General features: G+C 42.5%; 1 protein-coding gene across 1 annotated transcript in view; it reads left to right on the top strand.

Annotated features, from left to right (window-relative positions):
- LAMA4 (laminin subunit alpha 4) overlaps positions 1-27,459 on the top strand; it is a 225,100-nt gene that overhangs the window by 102,737 nt on the left and 94,904 nt on the right. The window contains exons 19-20 of the mRNA XM_030199221.1: positions 365-550; positions 27,022-27,161. Of these exons, the coding sequence (XP_030055081.1) occupies positions 365-550; positions 27,022-27,161 (326 nt within the window). The remainder of the gene's footprint in view (positions 1-364; positions 551-27,021; positions 27,162-27,459) is intronic.

Here is a 27,459-nt window from a genome sequence, read left to right as displayed (position 1 = left end):
CCTGGAGCTCAGAGAAGAATCAAGAATAACTTACAATCTGTGTTTGGGCCGTGGTAGCCCCACCAGCCACAGACTGTGTTTTGGGCCTGACAGCCAGAGGCCTGCTTAAAACTGTATTTACTGAACTGCACAGGCATTTAACATTGTGTTTCTGGCCCTGTGATGTAACAGGCCTAGGATTTTGTTAATAAAACACTTTATCTGGCTGTGTTATTTCGCAGGCCCACCCTCAGCCCTCGCTCGGGGTATCACACACACCAGTGCAAGACATTGGTGCATCAGATCCAGGTCCTGTACTTGGTGAAACCAAATGATTAGGACACTGTTCTTCACTTCCTATCATGTTCTGTCTCTTTTATGGCAGGTGACACAGGAAAACATCTGGAGCAGGTCAAGCAGATGGCTGAGGAAGCCCTGAACACTACAACAACACTCAGAAATGTCACCGAGCCTATGTCTCGGAATATAAACAGCTGGAAGGAGAATCTGAAGAGTCCTGTATATGACAAATCTGCTTATAATCGTGTACTCAGTATAGCTGGAGATACAGGTATATCACCCCATCACTGCCCTAATAAAGGAAACGCAGAATAGATGCTGTATTCTGCAGTTTGCAGATGTTTGAGTTCTGTCTATATAGCCAACATAGATTGACATTACAATAATCCAACTGAGAACCAAGAGCCTTCAAAAATGGGTCAAGTCCTTTTATTCTACAACATAGATCAATCTTGTATGTCAGTAACTCAATTTTGCACATCAATGACCCAACGTGGACTGTATTTCAGTGCACAGTGCCTGGATCGGGGTCATCTTATATTAAAGCTCCAAAATGAATGTGCCCAGCATCACAGCTGGACATAAAAGATAGGAACCCTGTCCCAACACGGTAAAGAACCTCCTAGCGTAAGGTAGCCTCACTAGTATATGCTGGCCATATTCATTTTGGAGCTTTGATATAAGACAATCCCTGTGCGCCAAAACACGTGTTTTGCATTGATGTGCAAAACTGAGTTATTGACGTACAAGATTGATCTACCTTGTGGAATAAAGGGATGTCCCATTTTTGAAGGCTCTTGGTACTTTTTTGTGCTTTGGACTGTGTTCTGTGCTTTGAACTCTCTTTATGTTGCTCAATAATCCAATTGAGTAAAATACTGCTCCTAAATTAGGCGTTGATTACAAGATAAGCTTTGTTTCTACCTTAACCAGAGGAATTTTGTTTCTCTCTATTTAATTTTCAGAAGGCTTAAGGACACCAATTTCTCTATGAATACATTTTAAGCACATTGCAGTGATAGGGTTGATCGAATTGGTGGAGGGGTAGTATTGTATGTTAAGTTGGGCCTTGAATCAAATACACTAAAACTTCTATAGGACACGAAACAAATCTTGGAATCTCTATAGATTGAAATTCCATGTTTAAAGGGAAAAAGGATAATGATAGGAGTGTACTACCATCCACCTGGCCAGGTTGAAGAGACAGATGTAGAAATGTTATCAGAAATTAGGGAGAGTAACAAACTGGGGAACATGACAATAATGGGTGATTTTCAATTACCCCAATATTGACTGGATAAATGTAACATCAGGGCATGCTAGAGAGGTGAAATTCCATGATGGAATCAAGGACTGCTTTATGGAGCACCTGGTTCAGGAGCCAACATGAGGAGGAACAACTCTAGACCTAGTCCTTAGTGGAGCAAATGATCCGGTGCAAGAGATAATGGTGTTGGGGCCCCTTGCTAACAGTGATCATAACATGATCAGATTTGATATAAGCTCTGGAGTAAGTACACACAGGAAATCCAATACGTTAGCATTTAACTTTCAAAAAGATAAAATGAGAAGAATGTTGAAAAATAATCTTAGAGGAACAGCTGCGATGGTCAAAAATTTACCTCAGGTGTGGATGCTGTTCAAAAATACCATCCTGGAAGTCCAGGCCAAATATATTCCATGTATTAAAAAAGGAGGAAGGAAGACCAAATGATAGCCAGCAAGGTTAAAAAGTGAGACGAAGGACGCTATTAGAGCTAAAAGAAAATCCTTCAGAAAATGGAAGAAGGAACCGACTGAAAATAATAAGAAATAGCAAAGAGAGACTTTGAAAAGAAGATTGGCAGCAAAAATGCATAGTAAAAACTTATTTAGGTATATTAAAAGCAAGAAGCCGGCAAAAGAATCGGTTGGACTGCTAGATGACCGAGGTATAAAAGGGGAATTCAGGGAAGACAAAGCCATAGCAGAGAACTTAAATGAATTCTTTGCTTTAGTCTTCACCGAGGAAGGTGTGGGAGAGATACCAGTGCCAGAAATGTTATTCAATGCTGACGAGCCAGAGAAACCGAATCAAATCTCTGTAAACCTGGAAGATGTAATGGGACAATTTGACAAATTGAAGAGTAGCAAATCGCCAGGACCAGATGGTATATACATCCCAGAGTATTGATAGAATTGAAAAATGAACTCGCAGAACTATTGTTAGTAATATGTAATTTATCTTTAAAATCAAGCATGAGTACAAGAAGATTGGAGGGTGGTCAATGCAAACCCGATTTTTAAAAAGGGCTCCAAAGGTGATCCGGGAAATTACAGACTAGTGAGCCTGACGTCGGTGCTGGGCAAAATGGTAGGGACTATTGTAAAGAACAAAATTACAGAGCATGTTCAAAAGCACGGATTAATAAGACAAAGCCAACATGGATTTAGTGAAGGGAAATCGTGCCTTACCAATCTATTACATTTCTTTGAAGGGGTGAACAAACATGTGAATAAAGGTGAGCCGGTTGATTTTGTGTATCTGGATTTTCAAAAGGTATTTGACAAAGTACCTCATGAAAGGCTCCAGAGGAAATTGGAGAGTCATGGGATAGGAGGTAGTGTTCTATTGTGCATTAAAAACTGGTTAAAGTAGAGAATTTTATAAGTTGTCTATGTTATGTATACTAAATCTAGCAGTAGCTTTTAATTCAGAACTGAATGATAGATTTATTAAACAGGATTGACCATATCCCATCATAAGTATCACGGCAGTTTGCAGTATCATAAATAAAAAAAAAACATATTTATTGCATTGCTGGTTTTTGTTTTTATGACTGTATCATGAAGTGAAGTTTTTTTCTTTAACTTAAACATAACAAAGAACAAAAAATCTTTTCATCTTCTTTTCAATAATGATGCCGGTAGTTAATCTTTCTCTCAACCCTTGGTGCAACTTAGTCAATGAGGAAGGACCAAAATATCGTAAAAATAGAGTTTAGGGTTAAATGGTCAGTATTCTCAATGGAGAAGGGTAGATAGTGGGGTTCCCCAGGGCTCTGTGCTGGGACCGCTGCTTTTTAACATATGTATAAATGATCTAGATATGGGAATAACTAGTGAGGTAATTAAATTTGCCAATGACACAAAGTTATTCAAAGTTGTTAAATCACGAGAGGATTGTGAAAAATTACAAGAGGACCTTGGGAGACTGGGCATCCAAATGGCAGATGACGTTTAATGTGAGCAAGTGCAAAGTGATGCATGTGGGAAAGAGGAACCCGAACTATAGCGACGTGATGCAAGGTTCCACATTAGGAGTCACCAACAAGGAAAAGGATCTAGGTGTCATCGTTGACAACGCTTTGAAACCCTCTGCTCAGTGTGCTTCGGCGGCAAAGAAAGCAACTAGAATGCTAGGTATTATTAGCAAAAGAATGAGAAATAAAAACAAGGATGTTATAATGCCTTTGTATCTCTCCATGGTGAGACCGCACCTTGAATACTGTGTGCAGCTTTGGTCACTGCATCTTAAAAGAGATATAGTGGAATTAGAAAAGGTACAGAGAAGGGAGTCAGAAATGATGGGATGACTTGCCAATGAGGAAAGGCTGACATGGCTAGGGCTCTTCTGCTTGGAGTAAAGATAGCTGAGGGAAGATATGATAGAGGTTTATGAAATACTGAGTGGAGTGGAACGGGTAGACGTGAATCGCTTGTTTACTCTTTTCAAAAATACTAGGACTAAGGGGTGTTATGATTCTACTGAGACAGGCAGGGGAATGACTGGGACTCGCTTCTGATTGGCCTGTCAAGGATTGAGCTGACGTCTGAGGCAGCAGATGTCAGAAGTCAGACCTATTTAAACTTACCTCTTCCTACAGCCGATGCTCTAGCGTTAATTCCTGTTCAGCTGAGCTCTGGTTCTCTTACTCTGTCTGTGCTCGTGGCACAGTGTGTATTTTGAGGAGTTTTGCTTGTTCTCCTTTTGTTTGTGGCCTCTGTGTGTGTGTGTGTGTGTGCTGGTTGTAACCAGCGTGTCCTTGATTGCTTCTCTGCAGTGCAGCTGGTTCTGTCTTCTGCCTCGTTTCTCCCTGCTTCTGTTAGGCAGTCTTTCTGTCCGTGGTAAGCTCGTTCCTGCTTTGTTTGTTTTAAGTTTCCCTTTACTCAGTGTTAACCCTTTATGTGCAGTGCTTGGTATTTGCCTTCTGTGAGCACTGCCTCTGTTAGGCAGCCTTTTTCTGGTGTCTGCCTTATCCCTTTCTGTACTTTCTGAACTTCTTGTCTTCCCACCCAAACCCACTTCTCCTCTACCTCCACTATTTCGGTTGATAACACCCTCATCGTCCCTGTCTCATCTGCCCGCAACCTCGGTGTCATCTTCGACTCCTCCCTCTCCTTCTCTGCGCTTATCCAGCAGATAGCCAAGACCTGTCGCTTCTTTCTCTATAACATCAGCAAAATCCGACCTTTCCTCTCTGAGCACACCACCCGTACTCTCATCCACTCTCTCGTTACCTCTCGCCTTGACTACTGCAACCTACTCCTCACTGGTCTCCCACTTAGCCACCTATCCCCCCTTCAATCCGTTCAGAACTCTGCTGCACGTCTTATCTTCCACCTGAACCGATACACTCATGTCACCCCTCTCCTCAGGTCGCTTCATTGGCTTCCGATCAGATACCGCATTCAATTCAAGCTTCTGCTACTCACCTACAAATGTACTCGATCTGCAGCCCCTCCTTACCTCTCAACCCTCATCTCCCCTTACGTTCCTACCCGTAACCTCCGCTCTCAAGACAAATCCCTCCTTTCAGTACCATTCTCCACCACCGCCAACTCCAGGCTCTGCCCTTTCTGCCTCGCCTCACCCCACGCATGGAACAAACTCCCCGTGCACATACGCCAAGCCCCCTCCCTGCTCATCTTCAAATCTCTGCTTAAAGCCCACCTCTTCAATGTCGCCTTCGGCACCTAACCTCTACACCTCTACCCAGGAAATCTAGACTGCCCCAGCTTGACATTTCGTTCTTTAGATTGTAAGCTCCTTTGAGCAGGGACCGTCCTTCTTCGTTATTATGTACAGCGCTGCGTAACACTAGTAGCGCTCTATAAATGTCAAGTAGTAGTAAGTAGTAGTAGTAGTAGTACTCTTGTATGCCTGCTTCTTTCCTGTCCTTATTTGAAAGCAGCCTTTTCTTTGTCTGTTTTTCCCTGTTTAACCATTCCTGTGGAGCTTCACTCTTGTAGATTCCGTGTCTGTAGTGTCCCATTCTGTCCTCGGCTTTCCCTTTTTCCCTGTGGGCTTTTGCCCTCCGCTACCTGAATTTCTGTGTAGTCTTTGTTTGTATTCTCTCCCTTTGGTCGTAGGCTGTATCCGCCAGTTTTGTCTGTCGCCCTTCCCTTTGTGTCACTGGCTGGTGCTGTATGCGTTGCTTGAGCTCCAGTCCCTTCGGGGACCCCTCGTTATTCTTTTCCCTTCCTTAGTGAATGATTCGGTTCCAGTTCGGCCGTGAGGCCATTACGCTTGGACTCTATACAAGTGGGTTCCGGATCGGCCTTGTGGCCCACCTGAGTGGTCTATCTCCCTTTTCTGGTGGTGCTTGTTGATTTGTTGAGGGGCTTTGTGGCCCGTGGTATTGCTTAGTGCCTGTTTGGTTTACCCTAGGCCTTGGTCAAGGTCCTTCCTAAGCCTCTGCCTAGGCACAAGGGCTCACGATCAGAGGGGTACCTAGCAGTGTCATTTGTGCCAACATGGATGAGCAGAACTGAATAATAGCCAATAGGCTTGAGGAGTCTCAGCAAGCTCTCCATAACATCTCAATTCTTGGCATCTGACAGAGAACACACCTCCTGGGACATCTGGTTAAAAAAAAACTTTATTTCTTGGATCCTTCAGAAGGGACTCGAAAAACCATCACTACTTTTTGCTTTCTAGCAGTCAGTGATCTTGCAACATTGGGGATTTTATTTATTTATTTATTTGTTACATTTGTATCCCACATTTTCCCACCTATTTGCAGGCTCAATGTGGCTTACATCTTACCGTAAGGTGATCACCTAGACCGGTATGGAAACAAATACAGTTTGATGTTACGGTCGGGCAAAGTTAGTATATTCAGGTTCCTAGGGATCAAAGATAGGAAGTAATATATAGTGTCCAGTACAGTTTATGGTTTGCTGTGTTGCAGATTGGAGGCATCTAGGTTAGGTCAGTGGGGAATGCTTTTCTGAATAGGTAGGTCTTTAATGATCTCCTGAAGTTTAGATGGTTGTAGATTGATTTCACAGTCTTTGGCAGTGTATTCCACAATAGTGTGCCTATATAGGAGAAGTTTTGAGTTTCGGTTCCTCCTGATCCTGGAATGCTCTCATTTCCTCCACTTCCAGGGCTGTAAACCAGTTTGAAGGCGGGTGGAGTCATGGTATTGATTCTGCAGGGTCTCATGAACTGTGTCCAGTTGTCCTTTTCTAGCACAATTTATTCTTCCTGTCTGCAGGAGATCTTTGATGCCTCATGAAGTATTTCATTGATGTATTTCTCGTCCTCACAGGTGCTTCTCAACCTTGCCACCTCCTTTCTCAGTTCCTCCTCTTTTCATTAGGGATTCAAGTTGCAGACATCTCATACATGGAACCAGCCCTTCTCCTTGGATCATGCTTTCTGACAGCGCAGAGGCAGAAGCTGTAACTGGACCAATAGCTTTGGTGACACAATGTTTCCCAGCCATACTTCAGTTGCAAAAGGTTTTGCACCTGTTGAGCTCAGGGTTCCTCTAGGGTTCAGCAATGATGGTTTGGGACCCATTCCTTAGAGATTTCATTGGGAGCTCATTTGAAGAGTTTTTCGAGAAATGGACCTGGATCTGAATCCTAGCACAAAATTCTATACAGAGAAAATCGCTAAAGCACCTACTGTTACTCTTTTTCCCCCAACCTCAATTAATTCTATCAAGAATATGCCATCAACTTTAAATCAAGCTTCCTATTTTGAAAACAAACTGACCACTTTGCATGCCACTGTGGTCACAACCACACTTAACCCAATCCCCTTGCACACTTCCCCAGATCAGCAGCCTTACAACTCTCACAATAGATTTACTAACCCTTCTATCCTTGCTATCTCATCCACTACAAAATGTATGAAGCCTACCAACTGCCCCACTTGACCCTATCCCTTCCTTCTTGGTTAAAATGTCCTCAGACTCTTTATGTCCCTACATTCAATCCATGATTTCTATAAGTCTTGATGAGGGCTCTGTTCCATCCTCCTGGAAACGTGCTGCAATTCAACCCAAAATTAAGGTTCAATAACAGTCAACTTTGGCAATCAGATGATAATTGCTACCATCAAATCTCCAATTTCTGGCCAAAATAGCAGAATCTACTGTCCACTCTCAACTCCTAGACAAAACATCAGCCCTTCATCCAAATCAGACAGGCTTCCGACCCCATCACAGCACAGTAGCATCTCTATTTGGTCTCACCACATACATCTGCTACCATTTAGACCAGTCCACTTCAGTCCTTTTGCTTGACCTATCTGCGGCTTTCAATCTCATTAACCATGCTATGCTCCTTGATAGACTTTACCAATTAGGAATTAGAGACGTTTCCCTTCAATGGTTTACTTCCTATATATAACAACACTCTGTAAGCCACATTGAGCCTGCAAAAAGGTGGGATAATGTGGGATACAAATGCAATAAATAATAATAATAATATATTGACTGTTCCTATATAGTCCAAACCAGTACCTAATCATCAGACCTCTTTTCGCTTCCATCAGGGTCCCAGAGGGATCAGTTCTAGCTCCTACCCTCGTCAATCTTTTTCGTGCACCTCTTCTCACACTCTTGCAATTGCTCGACTTTACACCTGATGTTTATGCTGACAATATCCAAATACTGTGCACGCTTGACCCATCAGATCCTACAAATATTCATTGCATCAACCACAGACTGACCAAGGTGGCTTAATGGCTAGCCAATAATAAACTCGTGTTAAATCCTAATAAATCGAAGAGCCTTCTCTTTACCCACCTGTCTACCTCAACGCTTTGCAGCACCTGTTGAACTTTGTTCCATTCCAGTTCCTTTAATTCAAAATGCAAAAATACTAGGAGTCATCTTTGACACTGCACTCTCTGTCATCCTACAGGTCTCTGCTTTAGTTAAATGTTCCTTTTATAAACTATAAACTGTTCGTTCTATAAAAACCCTTCTATGCCCCTGCCCATTAACATCCTCATACATTCCCTAGTAACAATGCTTTGTACAAAGTACTCTGTGTAAAAGACCTTCAACACTTACAGCTAGTACAAAATACAGCCATTACGTTAATCACTGGACATAAAAAAAATTCGACCGTCATGTGCGACTACTAAAGGCATCGCACTGACTCCCACTGACCCACTGTATAACCTATAAACTATTGCTTCCAGTATACAAAATCCGCATCTCTGGCAAACTAGCATACCTATCCTGTTTTATGACCCCTTATTGCATAATCAGGTCATCCCAACAGAACCAACTCATAATCCCCACTTATCATGAAATCAGAATTGACTCTGACGTAAGTCCATCTTTTCAGTCCAGAGCCCTGAGCTCTGGAACAAGCTGCCACTCTACATCCATCTCTCATTATCACTACAAAAATTTAAATCTGGTATTACTATTTTGACCCTACTTTTGAGGAAAGCAACAATTAAAGAAATCACACTTAAGTCAGTTTTTCTTTTAGCCATGGCATTAGTGCACAGGGTTTCTAAATTGTAAGCATTTTCCTGTAGGGATACTTTTCTGTTTTTTCATGGATGTAGTTATCTCAATCAGAACGGTTCCTTCTTTTCCAAAAGTGTTACCTTCCTTCCATATGAATCAACTGGTTTTGTTGCCTTCGTTTGAAAATGGGAAATATGGAGATGAATTTAAAACCTTCATTTCTTGAGCGGGGAGAGCCAAGATGGTGGCGATGCAGGACGGCTGAGGAGAAGTGCTTATTAGCTTATACTTTTCCTCTAAAGAGCATACTGAAGAGGAAGGGTAAGCCTCGGTGTCCTCCTCTACCGAAGCTGGAACCCTCCTCTTCGGGTCAAACGTCTATCTCAGCCTACTTTTCAACCCCGATTTCGGGCAGTTCCATTACCAGGGCGAGGAAGAGCCCCGGTCAGGACAGCGAATTTTCGCTTAGCCTGTGTTTTTAATCCCCCCCCTTATAGACCTCTTTCTGACTCCGTCACACGGGGGACTAAAGGTACTTATTTCATATATCAGGTTCTGTATAGTTTCTCTGACCTCCATTGTCACCCAATCACAAGGGGGTGGCATTAGGAGCCGTAATTGAAAACTAATTCCCATAACTACTGCTTTCTGTCCAAAACTGAGTGTCACTTGTATGTGATCTACCTTGTAGGCTAAATGTTAGGTAAAGAGAAGATAGAATCAATAAAAATAGAGACAGAGATAGGTTTAGATAGATAGGTACATTTTATTTCTTACCCAAACACAGGTCTTCAAGTTGATACAAATACAGACATCAGATTCTGGTTTCATCCGCACAGGGCTTCGCCGTCTGACAGAAGCTTTGGAGAAGACTCTCAAACTAAGCCAAAATCTGCCATCTTTTATACTCTATCCTCTCCATAGAAGTGAATGGTGAGAAACCTTGCTCCTAATCTTTCTCACTTTCTGAGATCATACTTTCCCACGCGATCTGCTATCTGATGTACCCAACTCCTTCCGTTCTCAGCTACTGCTAATTATCAACATGTTTTGGGAAGCGTTGAGATAACAGTTTCACATCTTCCGGCTGTTGGATTATTTGTAGTAAATAATTAGCAGATTTGAGTACACACAGCTTCAGCTTTAGAAATGTTAATTTCTTTCTTCATCTCTCTCTCATTCACCCCAGAATAATTCACTGCTGAGTCACTTTAAAGATGAAGTAACAAAACATCTGTTTACTCACAGTTTGTAGTTAGATTATAATCAGACAGGCTTATATATACATATTACTATACATTTGTATTATCAGCTCCTTCCATGTGCTTAGATGGTAATGGATGCTCACACCACCATAGATCCTCTCAGGTTAGGAGAGATCATGAGCTCCATGTGCTCCATGTGCTGCATCTGCTGCTTCTCCATGGACAGAATACATCTTGCAGCCCCACAACTTGAAGTGACTCTCCATGACGTCACAGTCCCGGAACTCTCAAAAGCATTTATCTTTAAAAAGAGCATTAACGTATGAGCTCGTGGTAACCCACGCTCCCCCACACCATATAAATACCCAGTTACTCCGCCCCCTTGACGGTTTTTTCTTTTCCGCGACGATCCGTCCCGTCTCAACATCCACCTCTGGTTATTTTTAGTTTTCAAAAATTTTTCGTCAGTTTAACTTTGCAGCGATTTGCTTCCCCACGATGCCACCCAAACAGGGATTTAAACGCTGCACCGCTTGTAAAGGAAAAATGTCAGCTACAGACCCCCACGACCGGTGTGTCCACTGCCTCGGCAAGGCACACCTCAACACTAGCTGTACTGCCTGTGCTAGCATGTTGCCCCGCACCAGAAAGCTCAGGGAGCTGAAAATGCGGGCCGTGCCTGATACTCGACAGCCTACGTCTCCCCACTCGCAAGGGGAACAGGCTCAGTTAAAGAGAGCTCACCAAGCCGTAGATCAGCCCAAAACTGCCCTCCCCCAGCTCCTTCAGCAGCTCACCTCCGGAATAGCTAGTGCTGGGTCTTCCTGCACCGAAGTGTCTCCTCCACGGCACAGGAAACGCATGGAGCCGAGCCTGCACTCGAAGCACTCCTCTCCTGCATCGCATCGGCGCCGACGAAGTTCTTCCACCTCTCGTCGGCACCGAAGCCCCTCCCATCGGCACCGTCATCATGGCTCCGCCCACTCCCATCGACGTCATCGCCAAAGCTCCTCCCACTCCTCTGATCAGCATTGCAGCCCCTCCTCCCAGCATCTGACAGCTTGTGCTTCTTCACCTATGCCAGCAGAAAGGACTGCACAAGCACTCCCCTGTCTCTCACCACAGGAAAACATAATAGCACAGCCTCTGACAAGCTTCCAGCAGGATACAGCGGCCTACATGACCAGGGAGCATCAAGTTTCACCTTCGCACTCAAGCAGCCAAGATCTCATGCACCTGCTTCGGGATTTTTTGCAGCGGCACCACCCTCACCAGGGTCAAGAGACACACCCCCCAGCGGCGGATTCGGCGCAGCCTCACCGCAGTCGCGCCTCGTCCATGTCTACCTCGGCTTCAATGGCGGCAGAACTGTTCTCTGATTATGACTCCTCTTCACAGCACTCTTCGGCTGGCCCCTCCGATCAAGGAGCAGACACGCCAGGGTTGCTGTCTGACCCTTCACCAACGCAGCCGTCCAGGACGTCTCAACCCGAAGATGTCTCTTACCCGAATTTTCTCCATCGGCTAGCGACGACACTGGGCATACAATCCACGACCCAGCCGGACCCTAGATCTAAAAGGTTGCAGACGCTTCGCTACAAAGAGGCACCAAAGGAAATAATTGCTCTGCCATTACACGATGTCCTAGCGGAACAGCATAGAGCCATATGGTCCACACCTTACAGCGTGACACCTACAAAAAAGAGTCTCGACACTAAGTACAGAGTGCAGGAGGCGTTTGGCTTTGGAAAACCACAATTATCGCATCAATCCATTGTGGTCTGCTCAGCTATGCGGAAGCACAGAAGCTCCAGGGATCACTCCAACTTCCCCCCCACTAAGGACATGAAGCTAATGGACTTGCTGGGGAAGCGCATGTACCAAAATACGATGCTGAATGCGCGCATAGGCCTCCATATGTTTTACTATTCAGAGTATCAATTCACGGTCCTTGAAGCTCTAACCAAGGTTGTCAGTTCCTTGCCAGCTACCATCCAAGCTCAACTACAGCCATTACTGCATCATCTGGACGAGTGTGCCACGAATCTGATCCGCGCCGCCCATGACTCGTACGACACGTCGGTGAGAGGGGCTGCGGTCGGTATTTCCACACGACGGCTAGCCTGGTTGAAAGCATCTGGACTCCGTGAGGATGTCCACAACAGAGTGGCAGACGCCCCTTGCTTAGGCGATAACCTTTTTGGAGACAAGGTCAAGGACATAATCGAGAACATCAAGCAGGATTTTACCACGCTTGACACACTAGAAGACGACAGCCTCAATCAGTCTCGTTCTTCAGTTCAACGGTCCTTTTTTAGCCCTTCATATAACCAATTAAGGAACAGATTTACTTACCGTAAGCCATACAATACAAATAAGTTTGGCTCAACCTCCAAATATAACAGCAGGCCAAATAAATATCAACAATACAAAAAAGCTCCACGGGATCGGAGACCCCCAAAACAGGTTAATACTGGGGCTCCGAAGAGCCTACCTTCCCTTTGACCACCTGCCACAGGATTGGCCAGTGGGGGGCCGTCTGCAGCACTTTGCCCCACAATGGTCCCTGATCACTTCCGACAAATGGGTCCTTTCAATTGTCAACGACGGATATCGCCTAAATTTTGTGAAGACACCACCACATTCCCATATTGTCACCTCGCCCATTCAAGCAACCCATCAGCAATGGGTCCAAGAAGAAATTACCCGTCTTCTTCAAATCAGGGCAATCGAGCCAGTTCCGCAAACTCAGATCAACACGGGATTTTATTCCAGATTTTTCGTAATCCCAAAGAAAAAAGGTGGACTCAGGTCGATCCTAGACTTAAGACCCCTCAATACCTACATCAAGAAGGAGAAGTTTCGAATGACAACGTTACAAGTAATCCTTCCTCTACTGGATCGGCACGCTTGGATGGTCTCATTAGACCTTCAGGATGCATATCTGCACATCCCAATTCACCAGGCATACAGAAGATACCTTCGTTTCCAAGTACGAGCAAGTCATTACCAGTTTCGGGTGCTGCCTTTCGGCCTGTCCTCTTCCCCAAGGGTTTTCACAAAATGTGTCATCACTGTCGTCTCTTATCTTCGCCAAAGAGGAATAGCAATTTTTCCATACTTAGACGATTGGCTGATATCCTCTTCTTCAGTCCAAGAGACGACTCAAGCCCTTCAGGAAACTTTGACGTTACTACAAGTGTTGGGATTTTTGGTCAATTACAAGAAGTCGCAGCTACAACCGGTGCAAACCCTTCAGTTTATAGGGGCAACGCTCCATACGCCACGGGCACTGGCATATCTGCCTATAGAGAGGGCCCTGCGTATCCAGAAGCTCATCCACCTACTGTCCGGGCACACCCATGTCACAGCCCGAGAAGTATTGGTTCTTCTGGGCCACATGGCAGCCGCAATACCTGTGGTATGTTATGCCAGGTTGCATATGCGGACGCTGCAGTGGCAGCTGAGAGACCACTGGGTTCAAGCGCTGCATCCGCTATCAATGCTAATACCGTTCCCAGGCAGCCTGCAAGTGTCTCTTCAGTGGTGGACTTTCCCACCGAATCTTTTGCAGGGTATGCCGTTCCGCCACAACCAACCCACCTGTTGCCTCACGACAGATGCCTCCAAGCTGGGCTGGGGTGCACATTACGGGCCATGCAAAACACAGGGCCTCTGGACCCTGGAGGAGGCCCAGTGCAGCATCAATCTTCTGGAGCTCCGAGCAGCAAGACTCGCTCTCAAAGCTTTCCAGCAACACCTCAGTCATCAACATATTCAAATATACACAGACAACCAAGTGGCGATGTTTTATATCAACAAGCAGGGAGGCATGGGCTCATGGCAGCTGTGCAAGGAGGCCATGCGAATTTGGAAGCATGTTCTGGCTCTGCAATCCACGGTATCAGCAGCTTATATACCGGGGAAACAAAACTTACTGGCCGACTCGCTCAGCAGACAACTCCTGCCGCACGAGTGGTCACTGAAGAACACTGTTACGCAAGAACTATTCAACAGATGGGGACACCCTCTAGTCGACCTCTTTGCATCCCCACAGAACGCCAAATGTCCCAAATTCTGTTCCAGGTTTCCCAGTCGGAGAAGAATAGCGGAAGATGCGTTCCAGATCCCTTGGACGGAAGGTCTCTTTTACGCCTTCCCTCCGCTACCGCTCATTTCAAAAGTTTTACAAAAGGCAAAGTGCGACGGCACTTCTCTCATTCTAGTGGCGCCGCATTGGCCTCGTCAGCCTTGGTTTCCAATTCTACTGCGGATGCTCCAGCAACCTCCAGTTCCGTTGATTTTGGTGCCGGATTTGCTCACGCAGAACCAAGGCACCCTTCTACATCCGGACCCCCAGTCACTCAAACTTATGGCGTGTTTACTGGGTCCGCAACCTCTTTGATTTTTTCGCAGGAAGTGCTTCAAGTTTTAATTGCTTCCAGAAAGAAATCTACATTAAAGTCCTATGATTCAAAGTGGCGACGATTCACTCTGTGGTGCTCCTCTCGCAACTTCATTCCACAAACAGTATCCATTTCGCATGTTCTGGAGTATCTTCTGCATCTTGCGAAATCTGGTCTGTCTTACTCATCTATTAGGGTTCATCTGGCAGCTCTGTCAGTGATGCATGATGCTATTGACAACCTCACACTTATGCAGCATCCGCTCTCTAAGCGGTTTCTTAAAGGGGTTCTGCACCTGTACCCCCCACTTCGTCCACCAGCGCCAGCATGGGATCTTAACTTGGTGCTCACTGCTCTCATGAGACCACCTTTTGAACCATTGGACAGTGCAGAAATGAAATATGTTGCGTGGAAAACTCTATTTCTTATAACATTAACATCCGCACGTCGCATTGGAGAAGTTCAGGCACTAGTGCATTACCCCCCATACACGCAGCTGCTGCATGATAAGGTTATCCTGCGCACGCATCCGAAGTTTCAGCCAAAGATTGTCTCGCCCTATCATTTGAATCAAATGATTGTGTTACCATCTTTCTATCCTCCACCGCATGAAGCTGAGGAGCACAGACAACTTCACACTTTGGATTGCTTGAGAGCTCTTGGTATATATCTTAAGCGAACAAAGTGTATAAATCGTCCGTCCCAGTTGTTCCTGTCCTGGAGGTCTGCGGTGCATCCGAAACCAATTAACAAAACCACCTTGTCGCAATGGATCGCAAAGTGCATTGCTTTGTGTTATCAACAAGTGCAGTCTCCCTCAACAGGAGTTTTCACAGACATTCCACATGTCACTGCTCATCGTCTGAGGGCCAAGGCGGCCACAATGGCTCATTTACAAAGGACACCTTTACTGGATATATGTAGGGCTGCCACATGGTCAACAATGCATGTGTTTACAAAGCACTACTGTATTGATGCTGCCTCGTCTGCTGAAACAGAATTTGGACAGGCAGTGTTATCGTCCAGTGTCTGAGGCGTCAACTACCACCTCCTCCTGTCACAGGTACCAGTTTATTTCACTTTTTAACTGATGTGTTTACTGTTTATGCTGTTACCTGTGTAGCTGGGGAGTCTTCAAGTTGTGGGGCTGCAAGATGTATTCTGTCCATGGAGAAATATAAGTTGCTTACCTGTAACGGTAGTTCTCCTTGGACAGATCATCTTGCAGCCACACAAACCCACCCTACCCACCCTGCAGTTGACGCCAGCTTTTTACAAGAACCGTCAAGGGGGCGGAGTAACTGGGTATTTATATGGTGTGGGGGAGCGTGGGTTACCACGAGCTCATACGTTAATGCTCTTTTTAAAGATAAATGCTTTTGAGAGTTCCGGGACTGTGACGTCATGGAGAGTCACTTCAAGTTGTGTGGCTGCAAGATGATCTGTCCAAGGAGAACTACCGTTACAGGTAAGCAACTTATATATCTGCTGTGTCTAACCCCACAGGAAGTTGCATAGCTGTGTGACCTCTCTAAGTAATTCACATCAGAGGTCACAGAGTAATCACAGAGAAATAATAGGTGACAGGCAATGCATGTAAAATACAATTACATTCCAACAAACCCCTTCTCATGCATAACTGTCATGCAATTATTTATTCATACAAAGTCCAAGCTTTATACGCAGATTCACAAAATGTTCTCTGGGTAACGGTTTGGTCATGATGTCAGCTGTCATCTCACTGGTGTGACAATAGTGTAGACTGATGACCCCTTCTTTTGCCAACTCTCGCACGTTGTGGTATTTCGTTGCGATGTGCTTGGTGCGTGACTGAACCTTGTCATTCTGTGACAGTCGGATGCAGCTCTGATTATCTTCCATTATCTGGATTGGTCTCTGTTCAGCTATTCCGAAATCCAGCAAAAGTTTTTCAATCCACATCAGTTCTCTGCACGCTTCCGATACGGCCACATATTCAGCTTCTGTAGAAGACAAACTCACAATACTTTGTTTATGACTGGCCCATGAAATTTGTACATTTCCATACATAAACACATATCCACTTGTGGATTTATAATCAGAATGATCCCCTGCCCAATCTGAATCACAGTAACATATTAGTTTTGGATTACTATTGGCTGAAATCTTTAATTTACAATCAATGGTACCCTTTAAATACCTTACCATCCTTTTAACTGCAGTCCAATCTGATTTGGTAGGTGAGCTGACCCTTCTGCTCAAAATTCCTACTGCATTTGCTATATCAGCCCTGTATGTGGTAGTTAGATATAAAAGCTTACCTATGGCTGATCTATATTGGATGTTATCTGGTAAAGGTTCTCTTACTGTTTCATCCTTCAGAAAATCAGTGATCATGGGAGTGCTTACAACTTGGGCATCTTGCATACCTAAACTTTCAATAAGCTCATTTATTTTCTGCTTCTGGCTTAGAAGATAAGAACCATCATTTTGTTTCTCAATTTCTATACCAAGATAGTATGACACATTACCAAGTTCTTTTATCTCAACATTGAGGTTTAAATATTTTACAATGTCCTTGTACTCTTGCTCACTTTTGCTTGCAATGAGCAGATCATCAACAAAAGCTAAAATGTATGCATATTGTCCATTTGTGCACCTAGTGTACAAGCATTTATCTGCTTCACCTTGCTTAAATCCTAAATTTGTCAATATTTCATGCAATTTTTCATTCCAACATTTTGCACTTTGCTTTAATCCATAAAGACCTTTGTTTAATTTACACACTAGCTGTCTTTGTTTTGTATTTATGAAACCTGTTGGTTGTTCCATGTACAAGTCTTCAGTTATTTCTCCATGAAGAAACGCTGTTTTCACATCAATGTGGTTGACTTGCATGCCTTTTGAGACTGCAATGCTCAGAAGTGTTCTTATTGTCGTGTGTTTCACTACAGGTGCAAACACTTCATCAAAATCTTCTCCATATTTTTGAAGATATCCCTTTGCCACTAGTCTGGCTTTATACCTTTCCACTTTTCCTTGTGCATTCCTTTTTAACTTGAATACCCATTTGCATCCTATAGCTTTCTTGCCAGGAGGTAATTTTGTAAGAATCCAAGTATTATTTTTATCCAATGCATCAATTTCTTCTTGTGCAGCTTTATGCCATTCAGCAGCTTCTTCTGCTGGCATTTTCTCAATCTCATCCCATGTTAAGGGCTCTTGAGCTTCTGCTGACTTTGTTAGGTAAGACAGTCTTGGGGGTGGAACACCTTTGTTTTCCCTGGATGAGCGTCTGACAACAGGTTGGTCTGACCTTTCCGCATCCTCTAAATCTGAGAGTCCTTCTCCAATTGATTCCCCTTCTCCAACTGTACTGTCTTCTTCAATGATCCTTTCTGTGTCTGCTTCCTCTGCCTGTTCCTCGTTAGATACAGATGAGTTGCTTTCAGACATCTGCCTTGGTATGGCATTTATATACACTGGCATGTCTATTATGGTTCTAGTTTCATATTCTGGATGATAAGGCTCATCTGGGATAATCCAGCCTTTATCAACCCTTTTGTTTTCATCAAAATATGTAACATGTCTTATGCCAACAATGCCAGTTTTCAGATTCAAAATTCTATATCCTTTGTGTCCTGGAGTATAGCCAACTAAAATGCCCCTTTCTGTTGTGGAATCCAGCTTATGCCTTCTTTGCTTTGGTACATGAGCATATGCTGTACTTCCAAATGTTCTTATGTGTGACAGGTTTGGCTTCCTACCATGCCATGTCTCATGTGGTGTGCGCTCAGCGCCCTTAGTTGGCATTCTGTTTTGTAGGTACACTGCTGTGAGAATGGCTTCCCCCCATAGTCTTTTAGGGAGATTGCTATCTGACAGCATACATCTGGTCATTTCCACAAGTGACCTAAATTTTCTCTCTGCAACAGAATTTTGCTCTGGTGTATAAGCTACTGTTGTGATATGTTGAATGCCTTCTTGTTCTAGAAATGTGCGCATGCTTTGTGAAGTGAACTCACCACCATTGTCGGTCTGAAGAACCTTTGGTTTTCTTTCAAATTTATTGCTCACCATGGCTACGTATTTCTTCAGCATGTCTGTGACTTGACTTTTCTCTTTCAGCAAATAGGCCACACAATATCTAGAGAAATCATCCAAGAATATTAGCACAAATCTGTTATTTCCCAATGATGGGATATTAAACGGTCCACATAAGTCACTGTGTATTAAGTCCAGTACTTTATTACTCCTATTTCTTGTGTATGCAGGAAATGAGGGTCTCACACCTTTTTGAGTAACACAGTCTATGCATTTCTCCATTTTACCAGCATCTGCACTTATCTGAATGCCGGTGGCCAGTTGCTTACTGTAAAGATCCTGGATCACCTTAGAATCACGATGTCCCAGGCGGCGGTGCCAGATTTCCAGACTACATTTACCATCATTCTTCCTTACTTGCACCATATGTGAGGCTTCACCTGAAATGCTCAGTTTATAAACATCATTATGCATAAAAGCTTCAGCATACACTTCATCATTTTTAGAGATTGTGCACTTACTATTTTCAAAATGAATCACAAATCCCTTCTTATCTAATGTAGATACACTAAGCATATTGCAAACTGCTTGGGGAATATACAAGACATCACTTACAGGAATTTCTTTAACTTCATTAGACACTTTGCATTTTAAGAATCCAATACCTTTTGCTTGGATCTTAGCAGTCCCTGCGTTTGCAGTTTTAAGAATACCTTCCTCTGGACACATTTCCTGAAAGAAATCCTTACAATTGGTTAAATGGCATGTGCTCCCCGAATCCAAAATCCAAGTACTTTCATTTGAATTATTATTTACCATAGTCAAAGATTTTTCTGCCATTAGAAAGCCCTTGTGTTTATCTTTGTCCTTCATACATTTCCTGGTTTGAAAATTCTTTAGTTCCATTGGCTTAGGTGAGCTAGAGGGAGTGTTTTGTGTTTCCTTACACCATTTAGATACATGTCCCTCCTTTCCACATGAGTAGCAAATCAGCTTGCCCTTGGGTGGAGTTTTCCCATAGCTCCGCCTTCCTCTGTTCTTTGCCAAGAAATTTGTTTCATTTCTCTCTGACTTGCTTTGAGAACACATCTCCTCAGAATCATTTATTATGCATTCCTGCCTTAGTTTTGATGTTGCCTGTTCAAAAGATTGCCCTTCAATGGCCTCATTTACAGACCTAAAAACATCAAACTTCTTTGATAGTGAGGTAAAAAGAAATGCTCTTTTCAATGCATCACACATGGGAATTCCAGAAAGTTCTAACTTTTGAAATGAAGACATAAGATGCATAATGTGATCATTACATTTACTTTTATCCCTTAATTTGGTTTCATTCAACTCTGCCAGCCAAATTGGTTGCTGCTTTGCATATGTAGTTGCATACATAGTTCTCAGTTTATATAAAATGTCCTTTGGTGTATCTTTTCCCTCCACTAATATGGCTTGTTTCTCTGAGAGAGCTTCCAAAAGCATGCACTTCACATAATAGTTTGCATTGTCCCATTCAGCCATATTTTCATCTGTTCTGTCTTGGTCTAAGCATATATTTAATCTTTTTGCTCGAAGGAGACATATGAATCTTAGTTCCCACTGCCGATAATTAAACTCAGTTAATTTAGGCACCTTGAGAGAATAGAAAAATGGTGAATTTCTTCCCTCAGCCATTTTCTTAGCCTTCTGTCTGCTGTGTGGGGGGAGAGAGAGACAGACTGAATCTTTCCTTTAAAACTTAAGAGAAAAATGTGGCCTTTTTTTCTGCCTGGTAATATTTCTCTTCTTTTTCAATTCCTGGACCCTGGGCCCATAACCCTTTTGTTGGATTATTTGTAGTAAATAATTAGCAGATTTGAGTACACACAGCTTCAGCTTTAGAAATGTTAATTTCTTTCTTCATCTCTCTCTCATTCACCCCAGAATAATTCACTGCTGAGTCACTTTAAAGTTGAAGTAACAAAACATCTGTTTACTCACAGTTTGTAGTTAGATTATAATCAGACAGGCTTATATATACATATTACTATACATTTGTATTATCAGCTCCTTCCATGTGCTTAGATGGTAATGGATGCTCACACCACCATAGATCCTCTCAGGTTAGGAGAGATCATGAGCTCCATGTGCTCCATGTGCTGCATCTGCTGCATCTGCTGTGTCTAACCCCACAGGAAGTTGCATAGCTGTGTGACCTCTCTAAGTAATTCACATCAGAGGTCACAGAGTAATCACAGAGAAATAATAGGTGACAGGCAATGCATGTAAAATACAATTACATTCCAACACCGGCTGCAATACTTTTCATACCTTTCTCATGAACTCTGTATTACCTCTGTATCATTGTATACCAAAACTAATAAGCTCCATTTTATTCATCTGATCTTTCATTACAGGTGCTATATTTGATTTAAAAATTGTACCAATTTGTGGCAGGACTCATTGTTCAGACCTGCTTTTTGCAGATTCTCAAATATTAAATCATTTCAGTACTTTTTAGCAGTTTAGGCTGTTTAAGGTATGTAAATTGACCCACCACTATTCCAGTGGATGGATCCCAAGCGGGGACACATATTAACTTACAGGAAATGCAAGTCCTTGCTCAGCCAGTCATAGATTTTTAAACCTAGCTGGTATTTTTACAGCCTGAGTCCTAAAATCTGGCCTTCCACCCTTCCGGTGGGCATCCAGTGAGGGCCTCTTGCTGTAGTATAATTATACATTCCCCACTTGTCACCCCCTCTGGAGAGGGGTGACACAAAGCTCGTCAAGCTCGTCATCATCCATTCCAGAAGGTGGCAAGCTATCAAACGAGAGGGGGAGTTTTGCTCTTATGCATTGCTAGCAGATATTATGCCAGACAGAAAACTTCATTCGTAGGTGGTATATTTTTGGGCATATGGAATTTCCTTTATATTACCCAAACCCTTGGGCTTAATCTTGATGTTACCCCTCTTGAGGCGTACTCAAACCTGTAGTGAGAGAGGTTTTATGATTGGAACAAAACCATGAGTTCATCTACAAAATCCCATGAAGTATAGGTATGCGGGTAATAGCAATTTCAGGTGGATCATACTAATAAACACTTTCAGGTCTTTCTATGGCTTCTATTGTATCTGTAGCATAGTGCATGGGGAGATAATCCAATGTATCTGTCTCAGTGGTCCTTGGAAGGAATAATGGTTTTGATTAAGCATTGTTATGGGCTCAACAAATAGTACTCTGATTGCAGGCTGTTTAAGGTTGTAGGTATTCAGAATCCTTAAACAGGTCGGGATTCCTGGACCTTACTAGTACTCATCATTGGCATCCAATCATGAGCACTAATAAGTGGATAGCAAGTATGAGGTTGCCTCATACAGCAAAAATGGTCAATCCTAGGAAAATTTATATTAACCAAGGTCATGCATGGATCTTGACATATGCATAATGACCTGGAAGTATGGGAAGCATTGTATATATCCGTTACCCCACTTGGAGCTTAGTCAAACCTACAGAAAGACATGCAGCTCAAGTAAGCCTACACCAAAGTTAAACAATTGCATAACAGGTTGATACTAACAGAGTTTACACCTACATTATGATATCTTAGCCAGTATTAGGGTTTGATGTTACCCTTGTATCTGAACAATATCAACTTCAATTTAAATTACATAAACAGAAATGACGGGGAAACTCGTGGAAAAACAATTAGAACAATTAAAGGAAAGAATAGGAAAATAAAAATAAAACCTTTTCAATATCTAGACAGGATTGTTGCTAAACTGAAAATAAAACAAAATATGAATCTGTAATGTCCATAACAGCAACAGTAATTCTCAAATTAAGTATCAGTTCTAAATTCTCTTTCATCGATCATGGTTGAGGCGGTGGAAGCGTTGAAGAATCTGGACGGAGTTCTGGAAGATCCAACAGGGCTGGGAAGTGGCCGGTCTTGAGATGGTTAGGCTGGTAACATCTGGTTCTGCGGCTGAGTAAACACGTATATCTTTCACATGTGGTCCAGTAGTTTGCAAGGTGTAAAGATTATTGCCACAACCTTGGGGGATCTAACATCATTTGGACCTTAAAGACGTACTTATGGTGTACAAATTGGGATCTTTCCATGTCTTTATTCTACCATCAACTTAAAATTAAATAAAAAAAAAATTGGAATTGGGATTTGGAATTGGGATTTGGAATTGGGATTTGCATAATATATCCCCACTTCTGGCTTGCATAATGTGCGAGACAGATTGGTAATTTTTAGAAAGACATGATCAAATAACAATGGTAAAGTATATGGAACAAAAGAGAAAAACAATTAAAATTTAGAGATGATGGTAAATGTTCAATTATTGATGTATGGAGGGCAATGCATCGCCATTTATCGCCAATAGATATGGAATCTTCACCTACGATGACTACCATTCACCAACGGTTGAGCCCTCAGCTGCAGGAGGCCAGTAGGACTTACGAGTTAGATGATTCAAAAAGAAGGGTAGAGGCCAAATTTTCTTGCAACTTCAGTAAGTGGAGAGCCTGTCTCTTTTGTTCATGGACCAATTGATGCATCTGTCGAAACTCACGCTCAATAATGTCTTGTTTCTGAAACCAGGTAATGTTGGGGTCTGTGCATCTGTCTTTTAATTTAGCGATTCTTTGCTGTAACATAACCTTCAGATCGGATACATTATCGGGTAGCTGTTCTTTGCTAGCAGTCGTCTCCTCGGTGAGGGACGTCAACGGGATTCCTGTATCCATCTGGGGAAAGGCAAAACTTTAAACAGACCAGTAGTGCAATTTATGTGGTTAAGTTATTGAAAGAAGTCAGAATGCTAGGAGGCGGGTCGTGGGTATAAATGGGGTCCAGGAAGGAGGCATGGAAAAAAACAAAGCATTGAGAATGGAAAAAATTAAAAAAAATTAAAAAAATTAAAAAAGCACCCTGAAGGGTGTAAGATAAAAATAGGCTTAATAATAAAAAAACAAAATATGATACATCTGAATTGCAACAAGGCATATTCAAATAGCAATGCAAGAAAAAGGTTCCTCAAAAAAGACAAATGGAAGAAAAAACATTAAAAAGTGCAGCTACTTGATTGACCTTCACATAGAGTTTAAGTAACCCTTTTCAATCAGTCAAAAAAGTAGGGAGAAGCATATCGCTTTAAGACAAATCCACCACGCGGCAAGAGTTAGTTGAAGCAAGGTGTTAGTTAAATACACAAAGCATGAATTCCAGGACCGTTGCACCCAAATAATCTACACCAGTTTGTCTCACAATCACTCGCAGTGAAAGACAGACAGATAAAAAAAGCAATAGTTGGGGTTATTGTGATTACCTGTTGTAAATAGAAAGGAATTAAAAAGTGGAGTGCATAATTTTCCTTATTCATGTCCGAAAGCTTCACCAATTCTCTGTTCAAGAATACTACAAATTGTATGATCAGCGCAAAATGATCCCCCAAATGGCCAGTTCAAGGGAACATTTCTCCGCATTTATTCCATATAACGGATAATGGTTATTAAATATTTCTTCTTTCTTAGACAAGGAAATAATGAAAAGCCTTCAGATATCACACATACCATAGAGAGATTTCAAAAATGAAGGCTTTATATTCATGAAAAAACTAAAGAAGTGAATGTCACATCAATTTAAACAGCATAACAGTTAAAGCAGAAAACATTTTAAAAATGTGCAATACACAGCTTTTATTAAAAAGGGATCCCGTATAAAGTAAAATGGCATAAATAAGTCAGTTCAGGTATACATATAAAAAACATAAAATGAACATCCTCTGGGGATCGCTCACCCCTGCAGTTGATAAGGACTCCCCAGGGAAGGTATGCATAGAAACAACTAAATAACTTGCTGACTCAGTTAGGTCATTTGTATGGTACCATAAATATACACTTGAAATTAAACCAGGAGAAATATAAAATAAAAACACGTTACCTGCAATAGAAACAGAAACATCACACCAACACATATACAGAGAAATGGTTTCTGGATACTAAATGAGGAGCTGAGTACTATGAGTAACTGTGAACTACAAAATCAGATCGGGTTCGGAATACGCCTAGTCATTATGGACGGGTGGGGTGGGCGATTTTGATTTCTGGGCCAATGTTGAACTGGCAGAAGACATTTAGATGCATAATGTCCAATTTGACGGCAACGGAAACATGTCACACTAGCACGGCGATAGGGACTAGATTGGGAATCCTGGTTTCCAGCTTTAAGGCCTCTGCGATTGTCAGCATACCTGAATTGGGGGTTATGTTTTTCATAATCTGGCAAATCAGGGTAAACACGAGGGCAAGTAGTAGGTGAACTGGAACTAAGGATAACAGGGTACCTAGTGCCATGAGGAGAGGAAAGCAAATATAGGGTGGACGGGGTGCTAGAACTAGAAGGTGTGGAGGGGCTGATCTTAGAGGACATCTTAGCCTTCAAATCAGCAATCTGCAACATTGTGAGATTCCTGTGCAAAACCTGGTCCCGGCGGACCTTTCTTTGCCTATTCTCAATTTGTTGCCTACAATAGTGAAGGTTCTTCCTGACCTTAGAGGGTAAGGTCTGTTTAAGTAAGTAATAGAATACAGGGAGAGCATTGTCTGAGTCAAATCTTTCCTCAATCTCATCATGAAACAACTGCTGCATCCTAATTAGGTAAGCTTCAATCAGTTCTGACCCCACCTCCCATCGTTGTGAAGTGATGACGGAGAAATCTTTCTGGGCAGGGAAGGAAGTACGTATCTCTTGAAACAATTTTTCTTTAATCACTGTCAAGGGGGCACTATCATACTGATTCTCAGTCACAAGTTCAGCATAGCCTGCTTGTGTGAACAAATCAGTGATGCTAGCATGGGCGGTCCTGCCCAATAATTATACACCTGGCAGGGCCAGCTACCCCTCCCCTCCCGCGACCAGATGAGAGAATGTTACCGAGTACACTGAATAAGGAGCACTTGAAGGGGAGGCGTACCTTGTCTCAGGAAGCGGTCGATGGAAAATCTGCCGAAGACATGAATCGGCTTTCAGGGGAAGGGAGCCAGCAACATTCGATAATGGCGTCGAGAGAGGCAGCGGGGGAAGTTTCAATTTATCCTCAAAGGAAATTTCCTTGTGTGCCTCGGCAATTAAACCACTAGAGAAACCACAGGAGATATCGCTGGAATCTATATGGAATGCCCTTGAAACCCTGCATAAGGTATGTATCGGTTTCATTAAATAATTCTATGCAAGTAAGAGAAGTCAAGAAATCAATTGAAAATTTTTCCGCTAAACAAACTCAATTGGAAACGGACATGGTGAAAGTTCAGGAGAACCAAGCTCAATTCGCAGGTGATAGATTATTGTTACATCATAAAATAGAAATTTTTGAGAACATTACAAGAAATTTGAATTTACAACTACTTAATTTCCCATATTCAAGATACATTGCTCCAAGGGAGATGTTCCATAAGTTTTTGAGGGAGAACTATAAATATTCAGATCAAACATTTCCACCAGTGCAGAAGATATATTATTTAAATACAAAATTTAAACAACAAGGGAACCGTGATCAGCAGTTAGATCAAGAACAACAACAAGAAAGATCAATGGATATATTAGATATTTCTACATTTTTGGATAACTCTCAAGAGGAAATCAAAATAAGAGCAACGCTTTTGGTGACTTTTGTATTTTCACAGGATAAAGAAGCCTTATTAAGGCTCTATTTTCAAAAGGTTCATCCTGAATTCTTGGGAGAGAGCGTGTCAATTTTTCCAGACATTTCTAAATGGACTCAACAAAGGAGGAAATAATTCCTGGAGCTGAAACAAGAGACTTCAGTACTAAATGCCCGCTTCCAATAGGTTGCTGGGCAGGTTGTTTGTAGTTTTGCAGAGGGAGGGGAGGAGGAAACAAAGAGGGGTCAAGCAGCTTCTAAAACTACGTCCCACAGGTTCTGGACTGGGCTGGTGAAATCGATAAGTAAGGAGAAATTAAAACTTACCTGCTAATTACCTGCTAATTTTCTTTACTTGAGTCTTGCCAGACCAGTCCAGTCTCCCGCCCCACTCAGTTGACATGATTTCTTGTGGCAGCTTGCTGTTTCTCGCTATTTCATTTTTGCAATTATTTTTGTTGGCTGATTTTTTCTTGTTGAAAAAAAAAAAGAACAAGAGAAGAGGCATATTTCTTGATTCAGCTGGAGAGGTACAAAGACAATTAGCTTATGTGCTAGATAACTTGATTATACAAAATACTAAAGGCCTAACACTGCACAATGTCTTTATAGGATGAAGGATGCAGGATTTTATTTCTCTGTCTACATTTGCTGGTAGATGGGCATATCCCACAGGTTCTGGACTGGTCTGGTGAGACTCAAGGAAAGAAAATTAACAGGCGAGTCTTAATTTCCCCTTCCTTTCTGTTTGCAGTGAAAAACCTGACAGAGGTTGTCCCTCGGGTCCTGAGTAAACTGCACACTGTTGAGATGAAACAGCCAGCCGCCAACATCTCAGCCAGCATTCGACGGATCCGAGAGCTTATTGCACAGACTAGAAGCGTGGCTAGCAAGGTAATTCCAGCCATTAGGGTGATCATGAAAAACCGGCAACTTACATGTAAATGGGCTCTTATAAAATGATACCATGCCTAAAAGTACACGCAGTGGAAGCCAGCAGGTACTTATACAGTAAGCGTTCTCGGGGCAGAATCACGATTTACGCATGTATTTTATTAAATATACATTTACACGTTTACTTTCAAGCAGGTATAATATCTGAAGCTTCAACCTAGACATAATTTATGCTAGTATTTCATAAAGATACATAAGTCCTTATATGGTTTATAAATAGGTGCCCTGTTCTAAATTA

The sequence above is a fragment of the Microcaecilia unicolor genome, chromosome 3, assembly GCF_901765095.1.
Source record: "Microcaecilia unicolor chromosome 3, aMicUni1.1, whole genome shotgun sequence".
Taxonomy (NCBI): domain Eukaryota; kingdom Metazoa; phylum Chordata; class Amphibia; order Gymnophiona; family Siphonopidae; genus Microcaecilia; species Microcaecilia unicolor.
The sequence above is the reverse complement of the archived record's forward strand: the minus strand, read 5'-3'. Positions and strand labels throughout refer to the sequence as shown.